Raw genomic sequence first — 22,794 nt, 5'->3', positions numbered from 1 at the left:
GCCAACTGCAGGAGGAAGGGCCTAACAGCAAGGGGAACCACCAACCTCCTATGGTCTCCTTCTGTAGACTCTGTGGGCTCACTATACAGGAGTCCACCTTCCCAATAAATCCTATGCGTCCCAGGAGGTTCACCCTCAAGCTGGGAGCAGGCCTGTCTCCTTAGGCCTTCCAGAGATGGGCACTCACGTTGGCCTTTACTGAATTCGTCCCTATCAGGACCTCCTTCAACTAACAAGTCTTTTAGTTCAGGATGATCGTTGGGGTCAAATACTTCAGGCATCGCCACCTCCTCGTCAGGCCCGGGCGATTGACCAACTTCCTCCACCGCAGTGGTAGGCGAGCTCGGGGGAATATTCTCTTTCCCTTGTCTTGACTTGTCGACTCCTTTCGCCTTGGGTTTCCCCTTCGGCTGGGGCAGCGTATTGGTCTTGGCCAATGCTGCCCGTGCTTGAGACCGTGTGTAGGGTCTTTCGGCAGTGTCTCCTACGAGCCCTAAAGCTCTGAGATCATTACCTAACAAGACCTTTCCCGGGACGTTTCTCTGAATGCTCACTGGAATCCTGACTGCTGTACCATTTAAAGTAAGATTTACAGGTATTACTGGAAACATACGGAGGGGGCCGTCAGCCAATTTAGTGGGCATCAGAGTAGCTCTGGCAACTTCCTCTGAGTCTACCAAGGTAGAATCCACTACAGTGCGACTGCACCCACTATCCCTAAGAGCTGGAGTATCTACTCCATTGATCAGCACACTGTCTTTAAAGTAGTGCTTGGTATTATCCGGAATCCTAGCATAAGCCTCTGCGACTTTAGGCTCCCAGGAACCCAGGGAAACTAAAACTACCTCAGCCTCTATCCCGCTGGGAAATGAGTCTGAGGAGAAGGATGCTCCTGTAATCTCTTCTTCCTCGTAGGAGGAGAAGGCCAGATTAGCGGACTGGACCCCCAAAGGTCTAACCTTACACCGGGGATCCCCCTTCACGTGGGCAGTTGCTCCACAAGCAAAACAAGATCCATTGGGTCTGTTTACATAGGGAGGCTTATTGTAACCAGAGTTCTGTTTCGGAGGCTGACCTCCACTACCCTGTGAGTTCTCTTGTGTCTTACCCTTATTTTTCTTTTTGTGGCCCTTATGAGAAGACGATTTATCAGATGCTCCACCCTCCATATCTTTGGACTTTTTCCCTTCCTCCTGCTTACTAGGATGAGTTTTGTCCTTATGGGACACTCGATGTGACACCCATAAGTCTGCTGCAATGGCCAGCTTCTTAGGATCTATCTCCTTTGAATCGGCCAAATGCTGCTTAAGCTCCGGGGAAGAAGATGCAAAAATGTGTTCCAGCATGACAAGATTTATCATGCCTTCGAAGGTAGGAACCTTATAACCTTCGACCCAGCCAGTTAAGTTTTTCAAGGATTCAGTGACATAAGAAACCCAAGTACCACCTTCCTTTTTCTTATACTCTCTGAAACGTTTCAAATATTGGGCCGGAGTCATCCCAAACTTTAAAATGAGAGTTTGCTTTAACATTGCGAAATCAGCTCGCTCAGCCTTCGACATTTCCATAATGGCACTACAGCCAGAATGGGGCAGTCTGCTGAGTAACCAGGCAATCTTATCAGCATTGTCAACTTGTTGAACTTCGCATGCATACTCAAACGCATTCAGCCAGTCCATAATGTCATTCCTTTCCTCATACACACTGAGCAGATCTTTCGGAAACCGTGGATGAGAGGAGGCCCCAGACCCATGTCCAGGACCCTTGGACCCATTTGCAAACTGAAGCTTGGCCAGTTCCAACTGGTGATCCCTGTCTTTTTGTTTTTCTGCCTGTTCGATTTTTAGTTTGGCTATGCTGAATTCAAGCTCCTGCTGCCTAAACCGCAGCTCTTGCTTCTTGAATTCAAGCATAGCCTCCCCATCAGCACTGGCAGAGGAAACATTAGACATCTCGTCCTCCCTGTCCTCGTGGTCGCGATGGATCAGTGCAGCGGCAGAACCGTCGGTTCTACCAGTGAGAGCAGCCCCACCTCCTTCCGCACTGTCCTCAGAAGTTATAGCATCAAGCTGCGCTTCTTGCCACGCCACAATTCTTTGGATCATTTCCAATTTCGTGCCTTGAGAGGAAACACCTCTCTCCGCACACATCTTTTTCAATGTTTCTGATTTTGGAAGCATTTAAAGTTAACAAGGTATTTGTTTCCATACTGTTAGATAGGACTATGGCCTTTTTAAAGTTATACTACAACAATTCACTACGTGTCCTGGTTGGAATAACCTGAAATGCCTTAGTTTGTGCGCAACACTGGATACCTTCAGTCGTATCCCACCGCTGTACACCAATTTGTTAAGACGGATTTCTGAACTCTGTCCTGGTGGCGCAGAAGTTCAGAAGGCCAACCTAATTACTTGGAACAGGGTAACCTCTGGACGAGCCAGACCAATCAAGGTAGCGATCGCGGCGGTCAAGACTAGGTCTCAAGAGGGGTGAGGGTGACTGAAAGCCTGCAATGAGCACACAAAGCAAGATCACTTACAAACTACTCCAAACAGTTGTTATATTAAAAATATATACACATTTACAGGCTTCTCCGCGTCCGTTTCAGTAGCTGGCAGGTTCAGAAGAGCAGGGAACGCCTCGTCTTCGTGTTGAGTAAAAAGACGTCCCAATCGAAGAAACCCGCACAGTTTGTTACCACAGCAGGGCAACGGAGCGGCCGTGTGTATCTGAGCCAAATGTACACTACTCACTTCAGACCTGGGAATGCCAAGTGTACGAAGCGTGTGAGAGTGACAAGGGCTCGAAATACTACACAACCTGGCGGCGGTTACAGAGCAAGACTCCCGTGTAAGCTGGTCAGTCAGCTGGATGGCCCAGAGACGCTTCCGAAGGCTTACTGGCAGGAGATGGTGAAGATGCCGAGAATAGCTGTTCCCGCTATTCCAAAGGGTCGAAGTACCAGTACAGGCCTTCTGGTTCGATCAAAGGTGAAAAGGGTTTCACAAGGCGACAGCAGTGCAGAGGAGAAGTCCTTCAGCGGGTCACCAGTGATTCCTCGGTCCAGCCTCTTGGTTGCAGGATACTTGGCTCCTGTATTCCTTCGTTCGTGAGAACTCAGGAGATCGACCTGGTAGTGGTGTTTCCAGCTCCCTCTATCCATGGTTCCCTTCGCGCCAAAACGGAGGGGACCCAATGGGAGATCCGCTCATCAACACTCACACCATTCGTGGACCAATCACGGACCACGGTGGTCCCAGGCATTCACACCACCCTAGACTCTCTGGCAACCAGGATGTGTATTGGGACCAGACATCCCAGCCCACATCCTGGAGGCACACACAAGACATGTAGAAGCCCGCGAAAGCATCCGTGTTTTGCGGGAAAGTACATGCCCAAATAAGGAAGGCCCCAGGTCGGCTCGACCTGGGGAAGGTGAAGGGAGCAAGACGGTCAGCGGTCAGGACAAAGGAGCCTCGTGGTCTGGCCATTTTGGGAGCCAGCCCACCATTTTGGGTTAAGCGCGAGAAATGCGCTTAGAACGCCAAAAGGAGCTCAAAACACAAGAAACGATCGCTGCCACCATTCCCGTCCCTGAATTACTTGCACTGATCAGATACAATCCTAAACGAGTATCTAGGGCCTGTAGAAGGCTAGAGACCCAAGAGAGCTGTAACTTAGCTTACAGTGCCCTCTTGTGTCATGTTGCACGAAAGCCGCAACATGATAAAAGAAACTACGGGAAACAGCGTTCCCCGGTACTGACTGTCTTAAGGGCATGTCAGTTTCCCCGTAAGAAAGGAGCGAAAGCCCAGAGGAGTGTGGCAGAAGGCTGCACTTCTCTGGCAAAGTCAAGAACAAGGTGAAAAACAACAGCAAAAAGTTTAGGGGTTGCCACATGGAAGGAAAATTACCTACAATTACGAAATCTTTCCTAACAGTTGGGGTAATTATATTCTATATTCCATGTTTTACTTGCATTTCTGCCACTGACTCTCATAATTCCTATTTCTATGGGTGGGTCATGCGGGGTTAGCGGGATGGAAGTGTTTGATGGGTAGAGTTTCATCAGCGGCGTGTGAGGATTGCGGGTGCCCAGAGAGGGTGCCTCATTATATATTGGACTATGTGAGGTTTGATGTGCAGCGAGATTTGCTCAGAGTCAGGATGAGTGGCCTTGGGGTGGTTGTACAGGGGTTATCTGATCTGTTTGGTTGGAAACGAGGGGTGGTGGATGAACAGTGTAGGTTCCTGCTTCAGTTTGTGCGGGAGACGGGGAAGTGGGGCGAGATCTAGTGCAGGTGGATGGCTGATTGGTGCTTATTTTGGCGAACCTCATCTTAATAGATGGAAATCGCCGGCTTTGGGTTTCTGGAGTTTATCCTAACAAGAAGAAGGAAGAAGATTTTTGCAACTATTTGTCATTGCCAGAAGTTCTTCTTTCTCCTATTATTCTTATGTCTCTATCAGCCCCGCTTTGTCTTACCTGTGCTCTTTTTGTCATTCCATATTTCAATCTATCGATTTCTTCTGCTGTTTTCTGTGCAAAGCGTTTTTCTCTTGTGTCACAGTTTTCGTCCTTAAGTCCTACTTCTTTTCGGTTGCTTGTATTTCGTTGTTTAGACTTTTCTTTGTTCTGCTAAACTTTTTCATGCATTTGGTCTTTCTTTTTTTAAATCTTTCTTCATATTTCATTATCTCTTCCATTCCTTTTCCCCTTGTATGTCTCTTATTAGCTATGCTCTTAGTTTGGCATTTCCTCTTGTCATTAATCTTGTTCCCCCTCTTTCCTTTCTTCATTTTTGTTTGTTTGTTTCGGCTATTAAGTGGCACTTGCGACACCCACAAGCTAAAACTATGGCACTGGAGTTCAGATAGGGAGGAATGACATTTGAGGAGGGACACACAGTCTCTAGGCGTCGTTTTTTTTATGGACCCACCCACTGCCTGCCCATGGCCATGCTAATCCGTATGGCCATTCCCACACATTCCTGCCTATTCCCCGCAAAACACCACCTCATGGGAACTATTCGAGCTTGCTTTAATCAAGCCTTACTCTCAGGCTTGGCATTCAAAGTGCCTGCCACTGTTTGTTCAAAGCAGTCTTCTGAGAGTTAATGACTAGTTGGAATTGTAAATAGGCTACTAGTATAATAAAATTGTCTTGCCTGCCCTTTCTTCAGCCTCTTGATCCATAAACACTGCACTGGCAAAGCCACTGAAGTCCGGTTTCCTACAAGCATTGGGAAAGCCAATATGTTTGGCTTGTGCATATGTGTTAACCTTTTGTCAAGCACTGTTGTTAGATGCCCAGGTACTGGCACCATTTTGCACCTGCTACCATCAATGGCCAGTTAATACCACTGCGGCTGTGCCTGGCAAGGGCCTTTGCCATGCCTACACAAAAGCCCAAACTGTTGGCATTGCGTGTGCTTGTTTTACCATGTTCTGAATCCCCTCAGCCCAGTCCTGTAGAAACACTAAGAGCCCTCCCAAGACCATCCTTTACAATCAATAACTGAAAGGCGAGGGCACTCGAGGGTCTCGGGAGGATAGCTCAGGGGCAACATGCTCGCCTTGGAAGCAAGACGACACGGAGCAATACATCATTGTGAGATACCTCTAATGTTTTATTACAGGCTTCTGGTGGCGTGATTGTTTCCTAAAAACAAGGGAGGTGAAACGTCGCAGCTCTGTTCTAATATATGGCAGAAAGTATCCCCACTTAAACCCTACAAGGTTGCTATTCACCAGTGATTTTCATGACCATTTATGGACCTGACGCCACAAGCAGGTTGACACTGTTATGTCTCAAAATTCTATGCTGAACTGTGCCCTTCCTTTAATTCACAGCAGGGGGTATTTGACACCATCTAACACATACGTGCCACACCCACCTCTGCTTCAAACCACCAGTCACGTTTTCTTTTCCCCCACTTTCTTTTCGTTTTCCACCGCTTTGGTTATGCTTTCATTGTTTTATACCCTTTTCCCGCCACTATGTTTGTTAGCTCTGCTAAATCTGCATAACGTGCATTACGACATCTCTGGACCACTACAGTAGCTTATTGCAGTCATAAAGCCCCGTGATTTATTTATATTACAAGTGAGTAATGAGTTAACAAAGCACATGCCATTAGACATGTGTTAGCGTGCCATGTTTTGTGGACCACATGGGTCATTTAACAGTGTTATACTAGGCAATGTATTAGTCTCATATACTATCGTAGCAGAGGAACATTCCGAGGTAATATGTGTGAATGATTTCAATTGGTATTTTACTGCTTTGCTAGTATATTACGGCTTTGTGAATACCACGTGCTGCTCAGGGTGCCACTCACGTGACGCACCTGTCATAAATCACGACTGGCGTCCTGTATATTCGCTAAAGCGGCTTCCAAATAAACGCTGCTGGGAAGATTCCTTTCGTTTCCGCTTGCACTTCTCTTCAGTGGTGTCACCAGGAATCAAATTTAGGAGGGGCACAGAGGGGGCCAAAGACAAAAGTAGGGGGGCACAGACAAAAGTAAGGGGAGAACATGGTCACTTCTCTTCTTAGGTAGGGGGGGACAGATGGGGGGCACAGGTTTTCACAGGGGGGGGGGCTGGCTCCCGCAGGCCCCCCCCCTAGCGACGCCACTGCTTCTCTTTGGTGGCTGATGAACTAATCTGGTGCTTACATTTGCAAAAAGACAGCGTCCTTCTTGGCAATCAGCAACTTGGCACAGAAACAGTCCAATATCGACCACCCTTCCCCTGGAAGCAGGTCCCCCCGCTGAGCTGTAATATGTTCACTCGGCACTGGCCTCCTGCCCAGAAACATGGCCTACTTTCCTCCTCCTTCCGTATGTTTTTGTGTGTTCAGCTGAGTCGACACGTAACGGCCGAGAGCAGCCTATGCCCAGGAGCAAATCCTCCCTGATTGCTCCTCAGGGGGACCTAAAACAAACTGTTCTAGTCATTTTCTGTGTTCAATCACAGACGGTCATCATTGCTTGTTGCGCCCCTTGAAAGCAGGTGACTATACATAAATGACACTATCCAGTGATGCTTAAGCGCACCCTTCTTTTACGGAGAACAATAGCTCATTGAATATAATAGTATTAATTTTGACCATTTTGTAGTTTTTTGTCTTGTGGCTCATTACTTTTATTTTTCATGGATCACTTTTTTGTCTTTTTTATGAATCCCCTTAACTGAGTGACAATAGAATCAGATAAGTCCTTGGTTCGCTTAGGTCAGCCATGGCCTGCAACCTGTGACTGTCCAGATGTTCTGGCCAGTAGCTCTCATGATCCCTCACTGTTGACAATGCTGGCTAGGGCCATAAGGAGTTGTGTTCCAAAACGTCTGGAGAGCCAAAGCTATAGGAGATCCTTGGCCTAGGCACTCAAGCCGTACCTCAATGCTGAGTCTCACAGCAGTGGCTACATGTCTGCTGTTGCTTGTGCTCTCTTGCACAGGGGACATGGCCTAAGAGTCCTGGCTGGACTGCTCACTTTGGAGCCAGTGCAAACAGTGGGGCGCATATGTATAAAAACGATGGATCGGAAGCTGCATTGCGGATTGCGTAATAGTTACTGATTAATGCAAATCTTTCCAAGCATCGGTTTTTGGTGTGTTTAGGTGTTGATGAAATCATGCTGGAGACACACAAGTTCAGAATAGAAAGACTGAAAAAAGTCAAAATGTGGACAGTGACGTCTGCTTCTTCGGATGCTGCTGGATAAAGTGGCTTAAAAAAAAACACGAAAACAATAGAGTCCACTTTGTGTCCAGTATTCATCATGTCTGTAGTGGGGGAGAGCGAACATTAAAAGAGCCCTGATCAAAACCACGATCTGTAAGTATTAGCAGTGATGACGAAAAGAAGCAAAAATAAAGCTCGGAAAAGTGATCCACCTCTTAAAATGTGGTTCTAAGTTGGGGGAGTGAAGAGTCAATGCATCCAGAAAGGAGGCTTACTGGGAATCAGTTTCCACTGGTAGAGTTGAAAGGTTGCTACCGCTTCAACTAACTCCTCATATAAAGTTGCATCCTTCTGCGCAGGCCCAGTTCACCTCACACGCGTCATTCCGTTCCTAGTATGGATTTTCCCAATCTGGCTAGCTAAGGGTGAATTGTCCTCAGCCGACACTGAATACATTGGGCCTCATTTTAAGTTTGCCGGTTCCGAAACAACGGTACCGGTAAGCTTGCTGGTACTGTGTTTCTGGACAGCCAAACTATGAGTTCTGCGAGCAGGTGTGTTTCAGCCCGCCAGGTCTGACCTGGCGGGTAGACGGCACCCGCGGGCAGACATCAACGGGTGCACCGGCACCATTCATGAATTGTGCCGGTGCATCCGGCCTCCCCAATCCCATTGAGTCCAATGGGACTCAAATGGGAATTGGGAGTCATATTTTCTGGAATGGGAAATTTCCGGGACGCCGGGGCTGTAATGCCCCAGTAATTGCCCATTCTCCGGCGCCAGGAAATTCATGACTCCGGTGGCAGCCTTGCCGGTATTTACTGGCAGGGCTACCGCTAGGGTCATAATGGCCCCCATTGACTCGTCCCCAGGCATAGATGCCCAGTAAAAAATCTCCCCTTTCCCCTCTTTCTGCCCAAATCAGCCTCTCCAGCTGGCACAAACCCAACACAAGCACCTGCACATGTATAGGCTAATTGCAACAAACATTCAGCATTCACACACACAGCATTCATTAAAAAAAGTATTCACACAGCTTTCACTCACTCATTCAAACACATTCACGTTCACGCACTCATTCATACAGCATTCAATTCTAACAGCATTCACTCGCTCACTCACACAGCAATCATTTCTAGTAGCATTCCCACATCTTTCAGTCACTCATTGAAAGGGACTTTCACGCAGAATTCACATCTTTGAGTGTATGACCTTTGGCATGCATGGCAGGGAGTACAAAGAGTACAATCTGTTTAAGGTCCATGGAGTCGTTTAAAGAGAATAGGGAGTCACATAGGCTGGTTGGGACTCAGGGATGTTGAAATCTCGGAGTAGGATATTATTAAAGTAGAAATTCAGGCAGCATTCACTTGCTCTTTTACACAGAATTCACTCGCTCGTTCACACAGAATTTAATTCAAACAGAATTTACACAGCTTTTACTTGCTGATTCACACAGCATTCATTTCAAACAGCATTCAACCCACATTGATTTGCCCATTCAAACACCGATTTACGCATCATTCACTCGTTTATTCAAACACACATTCACACAGAATTCACTTATTCTTTCATGCATCATTCACTCGCTCATTCCCACGTCCACGCACCCAACCACCCCTACATCATACACTATATGTCACACGCATACACACACACACACTCACACACATACACAGATAACAACATACACATACATCATTACATTAAATACATTTTACACTTAGCACACCCCCGATCCAGATCCTGCTCCTACCTGATGATGGCTCCTGTAACAAAGTCCCTCCAGCTCCCACGCACACAAGAACTGGAACCAAGATGCGCCCCAGAGCACTTCCTGCACATGCATGCAGAAGCCCTGTGCCCTGTTTAGTCTGGATGTGCAGGGAGGCACAGGAGCACCCCTCACGCATTCAGCCATGCATTCTTCCAGCCAGCATCCCCAATAGGCCATGCACGGGTGGGGAAGCACAATGCCTTGCATAGTACATTGGAAACGTGCACTGGGGAACATAAACAGTGAAAGGGAAACAATGTTTTCCTTTGACAGTTTAATCCGTGGATCCTCCATAATGGTCGAGGATTTTGGTAGGTTCGGTGCCTCCACACCCGTTATGGACGAGCCGGCCATGATGTGTACTAAGATGACACCCCTAGGGTTCCATGCATCACAACATTACACCTCATGCTCCCATCACTCAGTCAACCCACATTCAAGATACAACACCCTTGAAGGCCCAATCATCACTTGCACCAATTGTGAAGCTAGTGTCACGTCTAAAACGAAGTTGCAGAGCACTGTGTATAGATGTGCTTATGCAAAGCACTCCCGAATGTAGATTGCCCAATATAATACATTTGAATTTTGTTTTAACTGCTAGCCTTCTAAGTGTGTATCTTCAATGCATGGTTTACGTTTTTAATATAGGTTTTTCAAGAAGTAAATGACAATATGATATACATTAGCTATAATAGCAAAAACCCATAATATTCCCACCAGTCAGACAGACCCAGGTTCAGGCTAATGGAACAGAGTAAATACATTGCAGTGATTTCGGAATAATCACTAAGCCCCAGGCCTTGTTCCCTAGTGGTCTTCTCACAGAAGAAATGGGTCACGGCTATAACTCTGATCGATGTTCCTTTTCCTTCCTACATGCTGCACTGTATGTAGCATAGAGAAAATGATAATTCTGCTATTCCAATCTTTCTGCAGTTATAAAATCTGAAAGTAAAATTAAGGTAGGCATTTCTGGCCAGCCTGATAGTTGTTATGCTCCTATCAACATAGAACATTCGCAATGAATAGGAGATCCATCTATGTAGGTAATGGTAAACTTATGGCAGAATGTTTCCTCTTCCCATTCCCCACTTTGCCACAGGCTTTCATTGCTATGAGATTATATTTCCCCTCAATCCTCTACCGTGTTTAATACCAGGAACCCTGCGTGAAATAAATAAACTTTATACACAGGCAAAAAATAAATAATTCAATCGAAACGTGAGTCCAGCATTATACTTGGAATGTTTTGCTAAGTTACTGGTAGAATACCTTGGCAACCTCTGCTGGATCTATGTCACTTCAAATAAACTGGTGTCCCTGAATTTCAGAATCACTCACACTAACAATTGTTTCTTTTATAATTATTTGGGGGTGTTCACTGCCCCTTAGAAGAAAATGTGTTCTTTTTTTTGCATTAATTGCTTACAATTTTTGCAACAAATGAATAAGAATAACACTTACATCAATTTACTTTCCATTGTCTCCCAAATACCCGAATACAAATACAGTGGGCCTTGGGGGATACTTTTTCTGGAATTATTCTAGACATAAAAGACACGACAGCTAACACAAATGTAGTCCTTTCTCCACTTATAAGTTCAGCCCACCAGTCCTCTACATCTAGTGATGGAAACTGTGTCAGTAGTTGACCAAATACTTTTGTTCTCTCCCTGGTTAAACCTGGACAACATAACATAAGGTGTTTTAAGGATTCGACACAGTCCTTCCCTGTACAAAAAGGACAAATATTTGACGTCACCAATTTAGGTTTAGCTCTTGTTGCAATGATTTAGTTGGTCAGTAACAGGTTCAGACGTATCCGAAGAAATTGGTCATGGTGGAATCTGTTCAGGAACTTCGCCAAATAGCCTGGAAGCGCATTTAATTTTCTTGTCTCCAAAGACAAATGAGCAGTTGACTGATAGCAAGAAGCATAAGCGAGGGTAGTTATCCAATCGTTCTGCCCTAGTTTCGATTTTACTGTCATCAGATTTGATCTGAGGTCTTCTTCGGTAGACTTCGGTAGACTCAAATGCTCTCAGTTTGTCTTTATTATGTTTTGCCCAGTTTTTAGGGTGACGTTGGATTCTTCCATGAGTTCTTTGTTCAAAATGTCAACAATTAAAGGCCCACAAGATAAGAGGCACTTTCTGAACAGAGCCAGTCTGTTGCATTCCACCATGACTTTTAAAGAGGGGAGACTGGGTTCTCTACGTATGACCTGAATAGGAGTTGCCATTAGAACTCGCAGAACCTTTTTCCAAAAAAAAGTCCTTTTAGCCGGGGCCACACCACGTCTGGAATCTTTAATATAGCCTCAGCAACATAGGTCAAAGAAGGGACCACTTTTTATTTGTAGTAGTTCACCCCAGGAAGTATTGAGAATCTGCAATATTTCTTGTTCACGGAAACTGCTTGGCTGGCCAGGGTCTTGGCTCTCTCTTGGAGAAGGTCCACAAACAGCGTTTCAAAGGTGCTCTTATTAATCCAGACCCCCAGATACTCGAAAGAGTGGACTTGTTCAATTAGTGTATGGCCCAAAAACCATTTCGGTTTGTCCTTGAACTTTTTAGATTTTTCAAAGCACATTATTTTCATCTTCCCTATGTTTATCTCCAGGTCATTCTTATCGATGTTGTTCTGGAGACTGCCCAACTGGTGGTGGAGGCCAACAGAAGTTTGGTCTATTATGACCAAGTCGTCGGCATACAGTAGTCGATTTAGGTGGACTCCTCCTATGGTTGGAGGAAAAAGATCTGACTGAGGGACTGGAACTGCTTGATGTCAGGCAAGAAGTAGTTGAACAAGGCTGGAGCAATTGGAGAGCCTTGTTTTAGGTCTCTGGCTATGGGGATCGCTGTTGACAGAAGGCCGGACCGAATCAATCACACTCTCATGCTGGTTTGGGAGTGTAGTGCAATCAGAGGATCCAAGTGGGATTTTGTTCCAAGGTGTTCTTAATTGTGTACAACCAGTTTCCAATGCAAACAAAATCAGACTTTCAGCCGATGGCAGAGGACATCACATATGTACTATGGCATTAGGTATTTCTTTTATAAGCAAGTGGGGGATGTTATGTAAGAGATTGTTTGTACTGCAGCAAGAGAAACACCACATAGGTCTCACAAGGTAAAACCTTTTCCGGGTACCGTTGTAGTGTGCTCCTCCTTCCCTCAAGGGTATCCACACCGTGGTCTGTGCTGGAAAAGGAAGAAGGGAAGGGGAAGTAAGTGTGGATAAGATGCACAACAAGAGCTGAGCGAGAGGGTAAACAGTCCAATGGAGAGACTGTGTAATTTTATACGGTATCGATAAATACTAAAACAACTCAAATCATTTCTTTTTTGCAAAATTGCGTATGAAGAATCATGTGTGGTGGATTAATGATTGCAAAATCGAGGTGTTTAACCAATCTAGGTATCTGGGATTTTTTTATTACTGCGTAACCAAGTAAATGTAGCCTCGTGAACAAGCCGAAGGAGAGAGCTAAACATGTGTCCAGGCAGATCTACCACTTGTTGGATGATTTTGATTTCACTCTTTTGGAAGGCTTCATTTGGGAAACGGCGTTCTCTTTACCAACTGCCATTCCCATGGCTGCGGTGAGGTTTGAAATAGGCCTTGCTTCATTAAATGCCAGGATTGTATGGAGAACAAAATGGCTGTGCATAAAATTTGAATTTCCTCCTCAAGTTTCTCTTTATGTAGATTTTAAAGGGACGTCCATTGATCGTGTAGACTGGTATAATACAAATTGCACTACACTATTACACCACCGGAGTGGCCCCCTGCCACTTTGGCGGATCTGAAAAGGATGGACTGTGGGGTGGGTGAGTAGGGAATAGTGGAAATAGGTATCGCGAGAGTTGTGATGGCCTGTTGACAGCATCTGTTCAGTTTGTACTGTTTGCTGACCTTGGGTCGCGATTTACCCCTCAGTAGGTTGCCATGTGCTGTTGTGTGGGACTATGTGTGGTTTGTTTTGTTGTTGCAGTGTAGTGAAGTGCATGCGGATTGCTGTGCAGTGTTTAAGTGTTGATAGTGTTTAAGAGGTGTATGCGGAATGTGAGGTTTTAGGGTTGGGTTAGTGAAGCTTTTCTTACCTCGTTGGTTCTGACTTCTGTGCTCAGCAGCTCTGCCTGTGCTCTGTGCTGGGCGTTTGTAGCGCTTCATTCGCCGGGTTCTGCGCTTGGTGCTGGCTTTCCCCTCTAACTGTCTAGAAGTCTATGGTCAAGTGGTGGTGAAAGCCGTCCCCCCATCACTGGGTGTAGATGTGTATGGTTGAAGGGTTTGCTCTTAGGTTGCCATGGGTGTGCCTACCCTTGCCACCCCCCCTTGGTGAGCGGTCCCCACCCCCCAAGGAAGGCCCTTTAGGGCCTCTAGGACTGCCATCTAATTGGGCAATGCTCTTCCCTCTGCAGCTATGGTGCGAATCCCTGGGGTGATGTCTAGAGATGTCCAAACATGGGACAAAAGCAGCGTTTGCAACGTGTCTGTCGCACTTTGGCATTTTATCGCAAGAAGACATGTGGCTTTATGTGCAAAATGGAACCACTTGGAAACGGCGGATAGGTCTGTATCCATTTTTATTCGGACTGCTTTTTGAGTGTTCATTTATACAGTGTCACTCTATATTAATTGTGGAATTCATGTGTAATATATTTCTGTATCCAAGTGAAGTGGGAGAATGGGACAAAAGAGTCCCACTAATCCCCTCACGCCCCTGGCCTAGAGGATCGCGGCCCAGACACCCGCCACGAGAGGAGTTTGCCTATCTACCAGACGACCAAATACCCTGGTACAGGAACATACGGATGTGCCCACCAGCCTGCCCTGCCCAAGCCGACACCTGCGGCATGGATGAACTCGACTAAACCATTCAACAGTAGATAAACACATCGTTAGAGATGCCATGAAGACCTAACCAACGGTCAGAACACCCGTGCAAACATGCACACTGGACACTCCCACACCAATCCACACGAAGAACATATTCAGTGCTATGACGTAGGTGACGGACACACCCACTGACGCGCATCTTTATTATTTTTCACATAGGGTTTTCAAAATGCAGAAACGCAAGACGCACAACAAACTCATCTAAAATGCTTGCTGACGCTAACCCATGCATTGCAATGAGAAATATAACAAAGACATGATCCTGGGGATAAAGCAATATGATACCGTAACTTAAAGTGCCGTGCATCAAACATCCCCACCTATGCACCAGGCCCAAGTAGGCCGCAAGCAAGAGCCTCCAGGAACATTGAACGAGCAAGAGTACAATTGCTGACCCTACAGAATGAGCCCGGCGAGAACAGACAGCCAAGGGAGCAATGTTGCAAACTCGCATACCACAAGCCGAAGCCAAGGTCACACCTGCAAACTAAGCCAGACACACAGTGGAAAATGCAACATTAAATGTGCAGAATTCTGCCTCAACCACGGTCTCTCCTCACGTGACCAAGCCGAACCTGACAGGGTGCCAGACTCAGGAGGGAGGAGGTGCCTGGGTCCCACGTTTTGAGACACAGGCAGCAACAATGAAGCAACTCAATGGACATCTGCGGCGGTGGGAGTAGTCTGCTTTCAAGCATATGAACAAATCCACGCATTGTCTGCACAAACACATAGTTACACATTGTTGCAAATGACAGGTGCACCGCGAGCTGGGAACAACGATGGTCCCAAGCTGGGGGGCTCGCGAGTGGACCAATCAGAACATGGGGCACTTATCACTGACGCCATTAACATTAGCCAATCATCAGGGGTCTTCATGTAACAATTTTCATGTATCTAATAGAAGGGATAACCGAAGTATACCACCTGACTGACCCTTAACCACTAACAGTGTTCTCTATACGTATGCTATACTAACCCTACCACTCGAGGAACCAATCCAGAGTGACGATAGGTTTTTTGCTAACTTTCCAAGGTGGCGCGAGTAGCGCGTCATACTGAGGTAAAAAGGGCCTGCGAGCCCCACGAATTTCGAGAGAGAGTCAGGACGGACGCGTACGATCCTTGACCCATCCCTGCCGTTGTTTAATAAACAGCAGAACCACCTTGCTTCTTGCGTGTGCCTCATACTCATTTTTGGGATACGCGGGAGGAGTTGGGGCCTCCCTGCCCGGGGGTCCGCGGACGGCCCAGCAGACCCCGGGAGAATTTCCCCCCGACACAAGAACCTGTGCAAGGTTTTACATTTTTTGAAACTATGTGCACAATAGTTTGGTTTGGTGGTTTGGTAGTTTGGCAGCATGTTGATCCCACAGAGCTAGATCTGAGAAAGGAATACAAATCTTTGGAGGAACCAATGATATGGTGTCTTTAATAGCAGGGAATATCACAGTGACGGCACTTACAAATGACTTAACAGATAGGACTGATAGTAGTGTGTAGCTATGTGATGAGGTGCACAAGATGTGCACAATTAGACCATTGATGCCTGGAGGCTTGTCAGGATTTATTTCATTTGACTGTCCCAAGACGAGGCTTGTATAATAATTCTTGAACTGCCAAATCAAGAGTTGGCTTTGCAAAAGGAGAAGGCTGTAGGCAATTTGAAAGGTAAGCAATTAGAAATTGGAACACAACCACTTGATTGCTGTGAATGGTGTTGGCATCGAATAGTATGCCCGGTTTTACTGGCTAAAAGTGAGAAATGTACAGTTCCATTTAAATCCGGTAGTAGATTGTGAACCAGTAATTGTGGAATTTTCACTTTGAAAACCCCCAAGTAAACCTTATTCTGCTTAGCTACATATGAGGCCTGCTTTAATGAGAGGTACCTGAAGGACGGTCATGTGATGATACATTCGAATCACAGGCAAGTGGACAAAAGGTGGGCAGCAGTGCTCCACCTCACTTACCCTTTGAACGCTCTCACGTCCCAGCACACTGCATTGAGAATTGTCTTTCTTGCGCTAATTCATGAAATAAACGTAGGTTTCTTTTTTTTGTGTCATTAGTTTGTAAAACCTTAACAGATAAAAAAAAACTTAAGTTTCACTGTTTGTATTTTTAAATAATTCTTGAAAATACAAAGGCAGGTGGCTCAACCTGTCTATCCCTGCCTAGGATGGTGCTGGACTGAGAAAGCTGTGGAAGCGGGTATGGGTTTAATGTTCCGCATGCATGCTTGTGTGTGTGTGTCTTTGGGCAGTCTAAAGGGGTGTGTGGGAGTGATTGCTCCCTGAGGGTATCTGTGCAATGAATTAGTGCATCTGTGTGGGTATCTATTTGTGTCTGCGTGGTTGTGGGTGGATGGAGCGAGTGTCGAGGCAGTCAGAGCAATTTGAAGAGAGGATTGTACTGGGCCTAAGAACAATATGGGGCAGTATTGAGACCTGAGAGTGACTTGGGGGAAGAACCTGGGCCCTCAGAGAAGCATTGAGTCATAAATAAGCCCTGAAAGTAACATCGGGGCAGAACTGAGTTGTGGAAGTGACATGATAGCAGGGCTGTGTTCTTAGAGTGACTTGGGTCAGAACATGGCATTGCTGGTGAAATGGGATTATAACTGGGTCATGAGAGCAATTTGGAGGCTGAACATGGGAACTAGACAACATGCGTGTAGAACTATATCCTGAGAGCAGCATTGGGCTGAACTGAGTCCTGAAATTGACATGGAGAACACATGAATCCTGGGATCAAAATGGAGGCAGCACTTGGGCAATGAGAGTGACACAGGAAGAAGTAGGTGAACAAGTAGCATGAACATTTGTTTTACAGGGGCAATTCTGGCATATATTATTGAGGCACACCTCAGAACTTCTTTTAAAAAACAGTATGAAAGTGTGCTTCATAGTAGCAGTGCTGCCATGAATTGTTGACACAGACCTCTCGATATTTGCAATGTACACAGCATGCCAATTTTAATACTGTGGCAATGCTGTCACATGTGGAGAGAAGCCTTCATAATTTTGTTTGGACATGACCAGCATGAAAGGGGGTCAATGCTGGCATATATTGTTTAGAAAGTCTGCCTTATTCTCTTTGGACACATGCAGTGTACAAATGTGTGTTACGGTGGAAAATCTGGCATAAATTGTTGAGACAAGAATTTGCGATTTTCCTTGGTGCATAGCAATCTTGAAGCTGTGTTGAGAAATTCTTTTGTCTATCGGTTATCATGCATCTGTTCCCATAGAGGGCCATTGGTTTTTGCCACTTTTTGCAGAATGTTGTGCTGTAAAATGCAATATTTAGATACATTATTAAAAACAAATGCTGAGGGTAAGATAACCCTCCCTTCAATAGTGCAAAACCTGTTCGGGCCTATTTGCTCAAGGACATTTTGGGGATCATATATGTAACACTACTTTAAAAGTCACCAGTCACCTCTGATGTGGCTCCACCTAGATTGTATGCGTTTACTTGGTTGTATGACACATGCCAACCTTTCTGCCCTCCGAATGCTGTTTCCTTTTTCTTTGTGTGTGTGCATTAAACGCTGCATACCTGAATGCCAATGCTGTCCCTTTTCCACTTCTGACCATTTTGGTAGGCATTGCTATCCTTTTTTTCTTTTAGTGTGGTCCTACACCTCACAATATACACTAGCAACTTTCCCTACACCACCCAAACCCTGCATTTTTGCCTCCACCTGCTCCAAACATGATAGGCCACCCCCTTGCATCAAGTTAGACACACACACACACAATATTCCCATTCTTCTGACTCTGTACCCAACTCACTTTGCCCTTTATTTCAGGCGATAAGGCCACCCAACAAATGCCATCCATCATTAAAGCCTAGGCCACCCACCAAATACCACCCATCACTAAAGCCTAATGCCTTCATCCAGGGACAGTGAGGTAAGCAAACCCCACTGGGATAACTGACACAGCAGCTCACAAACCATAGACCTCATGTAACACATCCACACCGCCACTAAAGTATGTGAAGGATGCTTGAGGCTGCATGTAGGCCATTATGGGATTTCAGGGAGAGTGGGCAAGCAGGCACACTATGGGAGGTTCAGGGGGACACACCCTAAAAAATTAGGAGTATGGGAGACAGGAGGAAGGAGAGCAGGCAGTGATGTTATCAAAGCAGTGTTTACTGGTGGCTAGAAAAGAATGAGCCAAAAGTAATATCTGCCCATTCACCACACAAAAAAGACACCCCACATCATAGCCCATGCCTTTTGCTCTATAGGTGTTTGCTCAGCTCACATGCGGATACTTGAAGTTATATGGGTCTGAGGCATTCCTTTGTGTCAGTGTTCCCAGAATTCAGTAATTCCTTTCCATCCTTCACTATGAGTGATGTTCTGAGAGCATTGTTTTCGTGCAGCATGGATACATTCTGCAACAATCCCCCTCTGCTTCTATTGGAACCGGAGTTACCAAGTGCTCATCCAGTCATGCAAACATCTTTAAAGAGCAGCCTGAACATCAGAGTCCTTGTGATACCTGTTACGGCAGATGTAGCCCAAACTAAGCTAGATATCAACAGAGCCCATACAAGTTGGGAAGGCCACAATTACATCGATGAGATAAGGAGGGGGGAATAGGAGGTTGTGGGGAGCATCTGGAAGAAGGAACATGCAAGTGAGGCTGGGATCACTCAGTGAATTAGTGATCCAGGGTCGATGGTCAATTACATCCATGTTGCACAAAGTTGGGAGGACAAGATCTCACTTTCATGATAACCATAGATGACATGACTGAGAGCAAGTAGAACCCTCCCTGTAGAGAGATGCCAACTTCCCATGGGTGAGCTGCAAATGGCATAATGTGATCAGTTAATGAGTTACCTAACACACCCACGGAAACCTGAAGTAGATTATGCACGTCACATGTACTTGGTAATATATCGGGTTTCATATATCATTATAATTATGGTATTTATTGAGCATGGACCTAGCTTCGGAAGTAACAGAGGGCTTTAGAATACTAGGGAGAAGCAGAGAAAAACAGATTGGGGAGCTAATAACAGGAGAGAGTGGGCAATTGTCAGCAACGTGTCCACTTGCAACCAGGGTAGGAAACAGTGAGGAGCAGATCACATGCTGCACATGCCATCACTAACCACACACCTGTTTGATGCTGCTGAGCATTTTATTATCTTATTAGGGTATTTATTGAGCGTGGATCTAGCTTCCAGAAGCAATGGAGCGCTTTTACAATCATAGGGGGAAGAACACAGTGAGGGAAGCAGAGAAAAAAGTAGCGGGAGCTAACAGGGGAGGGTGGAAAATTGGCATCATGGGGGAAGACAGTGGGAAGCAGATCACCGAGTCACAGGTAGGGTGGGTGAGTGGAGAGAGTGTGGACTTAGTTGTAAGGGAAGATCCATCTTGAGCTCTTTCCTGAAATGTGTAAGTGATGGGGCGAGTCTGATGTTGACTGGGAGGAGGTTCCATGGTGTTGGGGCATAGACGGAGAAGGCCTGTCATCCATTTATTTCCTTCCTGCAATGGGGGAGTTGAGGTCTGCACATGGCCTTACTTCTGTTGGATCATAGGTCTCCCGAGATGCTGTGTTTCTCACTGAGGTAGCTTAGGGACTTCAGGGTGGCAGCCTTATAGATGATGCTATAGGATTGAAGATATACAGGCTTGCAACATGAGCCAGTTCAGATCGACGAGGGTCAGGGTGATGTAGCCCAAACTTAGCTAGAGATCAACAGAGCCCATACAAGGTGGGAAGGTCACAATCACATCCATGAGATAAGGAGGGGTGGAGTAGGGGGTTGTGGGGAGGGTTTGGAAGGAGGATCTTGCAAGTGAGGCTGGGATTACTCGGTGGATTTGTTATCCAGGTTCGTTGGTCAGTTACATCCATGTTACACAAAGTAGGGAGGACAAGATCTCACTTTTATGATAACCATAGAGGACATGACTGAGAGCAATTAGAACCATCTCTGTAGAGTGATGAAACTTCCCCTGGGTGAGCTGCAAATGGCAGAATGTGATCACCCGGCTGCAGTAGAGGGTGTGCAGTGCCCTTGTTATGAGAGAGTGAATACAGGGTGGTACTCTCTTTGCCCTTGGTAATGTGCAAAAGGATTAGAAATAACACGCTTGTTAATCCAAATTCCAGATAAATATTGATCTGAAGAAACCGGCCCACTCATCACAACAAATAAATAAAAACACAGCTGCTAGAAAGACAAGAACAGAATCCCTGTGTGTGCTGGGCAGGGAGGCAGCCACAGAAGTGCAACTTCTCCTTTGCAGCTTGGTTTAACACCATCAAAGCATCTAGGGCTTATAGATCAACTATAAAAAAGAGGTCTCCTTTTGCAACAAGTTGTATACCTATACGTCCTAAATTGGCGTTTGTCCAGTAAGTACTGTGCCCCTTCCACCCAAGATCCATGGACCACATAGCAACAGGCTTTTTACAAACCCACACCTCTGGGACCCTGCTAGGGAGGGCACTGAAATAGTATCCAGAGGAAAACCCTTCTTGCAAAGCTGGTGGTTACCCCTTTTCAGAATTGTGGCCTGAGATCTAGTCTGGGATTTACCCCTTGTGGTGAGCATCTGCTCCTTAAACATTGGCTGAAGTCCTCTGTCGTTTTATTTGTAGATGGACCTGCATGCTTTTCTGGATCCAAAGCTTCTGAAGTTTCTTCCATTCAGTTGTAGAGAGGACAGAGTGGGATCTTATAACATTGTTCATACCTTGTGTCCTAAAATGAATAATATTGTCTTCAATTTGTATCTTGTCTTAAAGCTACCTAAAATAAAATGTAACAACAAATGTTTTTTTTTCTCCATTCAATATAAGGGTGAGGTTTAATAAGTTATTGCATGTTATCCTGTATCCTTTTCTGCAGCTGTGAAGCGGGCTAATTCAGCTCAATCTTCAAGGCCTCCTCCCAATGCTAACCAGACCTCGAATGCGCCGACAGTTCAGCAAGGTATGTCAATGATTGTGATATGCATATGTAATAAGAGGTGAGCGTTGTAATGGTGATCTCTTTTAACTGGAAAGTGGGGACACAGTAATATATTGAAAAGTGGCTGCTCCAACAAGACCTTAAGAAGAGGGTGTGCATTCTCGTTGTAATTCCTACCCCCTGTTTATAAGCCAATATGTTGTTGTTACATGGGGGGCACTTTGGGTACAAAGGGTCTGTGGCTTACTTACCCACACACACAAGTGCATACATGAAAGACACCACCATTCGTGATGTGTTGGCTGCACGCATTATTATAAAAACAATAACATCCAAACATAATGAATTAGTGCTAGTACACACTAGGTGCAGAATGTGCAATTCATATATAAGGAACCTGTTCCTTGACTCCCTCAAAGCTCCAGTGAATGCATAACGAGTAAACGATCGCAGCCAAAAGAGGCGTGGCTATTTTGCAAATAATAAGACTGGGTCGAGCAGAGCTGCCTTCTATTTTTCAAAATGCACATATGCACATCTCATGAGGATAGTTCTTATCTGGTCCCATCAAACAAACAGGCACTTGGGACCAACGTGGTGCTCCTGGTGTGGGTTACACAAGCCCACATGCCCAAGCACACACCACACACACACACTACATAAGAACAATTTTAGTACGGCTCCATCATAGAAACTAGCACTGTGGGGATGAAAATGGTGCTCATTGTGTGGGTGATGGATGTCACCACACACACATACACACCCCTATTGCACGCATATTTTCACTTGCAGACACACATACTTTGTCTCACACACACTCTCTCACACCTACACTCTACATATTTTTAATGGTTTATAGTGACATTTTCGAACGCCATATTTTCGAAATGCCATTTTGTCGAGACAAAATTGCGTACATTTGTTTTTTTATTTAATTTTATTCTTGAAATGGGGGGGTTCCCCCCACCCCCCAGTTTTATTTTATTTACACTTTTACTTACGAAACAAAACATATAAAATAAAAAATAATACATTCAGAATTTTTTTTGAGAATTTTTTTTTTCGACAAAATGGTATTTAGAAAATATGTTTTCGAGAATTTAACTGGATACCATTTATAATCATGCATTGCAAATATTTTCCAATCCCTGTGTATAGATACAACTGCCCTAGAATATGACAACAGAGTGTTCCTGTGGTTCCATATTTCTAATTGGTTTCAAAACCAGTGTGGCCTGTGTAAAATGTGCTGACCCAGCATTAAAGAGGCCAGACTAGAGTCCTGCCTTGGACCCTCTCTTTGAAGCCACTTGTAATCCTCCCATGCCCTCAGGCACTGACAGTAAAGGAGCTGAGGAACTCTAGTCTAGTCTAGGTTTCTCTTAGCAAGTAGATGCGATTACTAGAATTTTGTTTGGTTTTTGGTGTTTTAACTTTAAAGTGAGAGCGACCGCTGGAGGAGTGT

The 22,794-nt window shown here is 45.4% G+C and overlaps 1 protein-coding gene across 2 annotated transcripts in view; it reads left to right on the top strand.

The window, feature by feature from the left end:
- RPH3A (rabphilin 3A) overlaps positions 1–22,794 on the top strand; it is a 1,455,977-nt gene that overhangs the window by 947,838 nt on the left and 485,345 nt on the right. For both annotated transcript variants that reach the window (XM_069619488.1, XM_069619489.1), the window contains one exon: positions 21,267–21,350. In XM_069619488.1, coding sequence (XP_069475589.1) covers positions 21,267–21,350 — 84 coding nt within the window. The remainder of the gene's footprint in view (positions 1–21,266; positions 21,351–22,794) is intronic.

The sequence above is a fragment of the Ambystoma mexicanum genome, chromosome 10 (genome assembly GCF_040938575.1).
Source record: "Ambystoma mexicanum isolate Mex_15411 chromosome 10, UKY_AmexF1_1, whole genome shotgun sequence".
NCBI lineage: Eukaryota > Metazoa > Chordata > Amphibia > Caudata > Ambystomatidae > Ambystoma > Ambystoma mexicanum.
The sequence above is the reverse complement of the archived record's forward strand: the minus strand, read 5'-3'. Positions and strand labels throughout refer to the sequence as shown.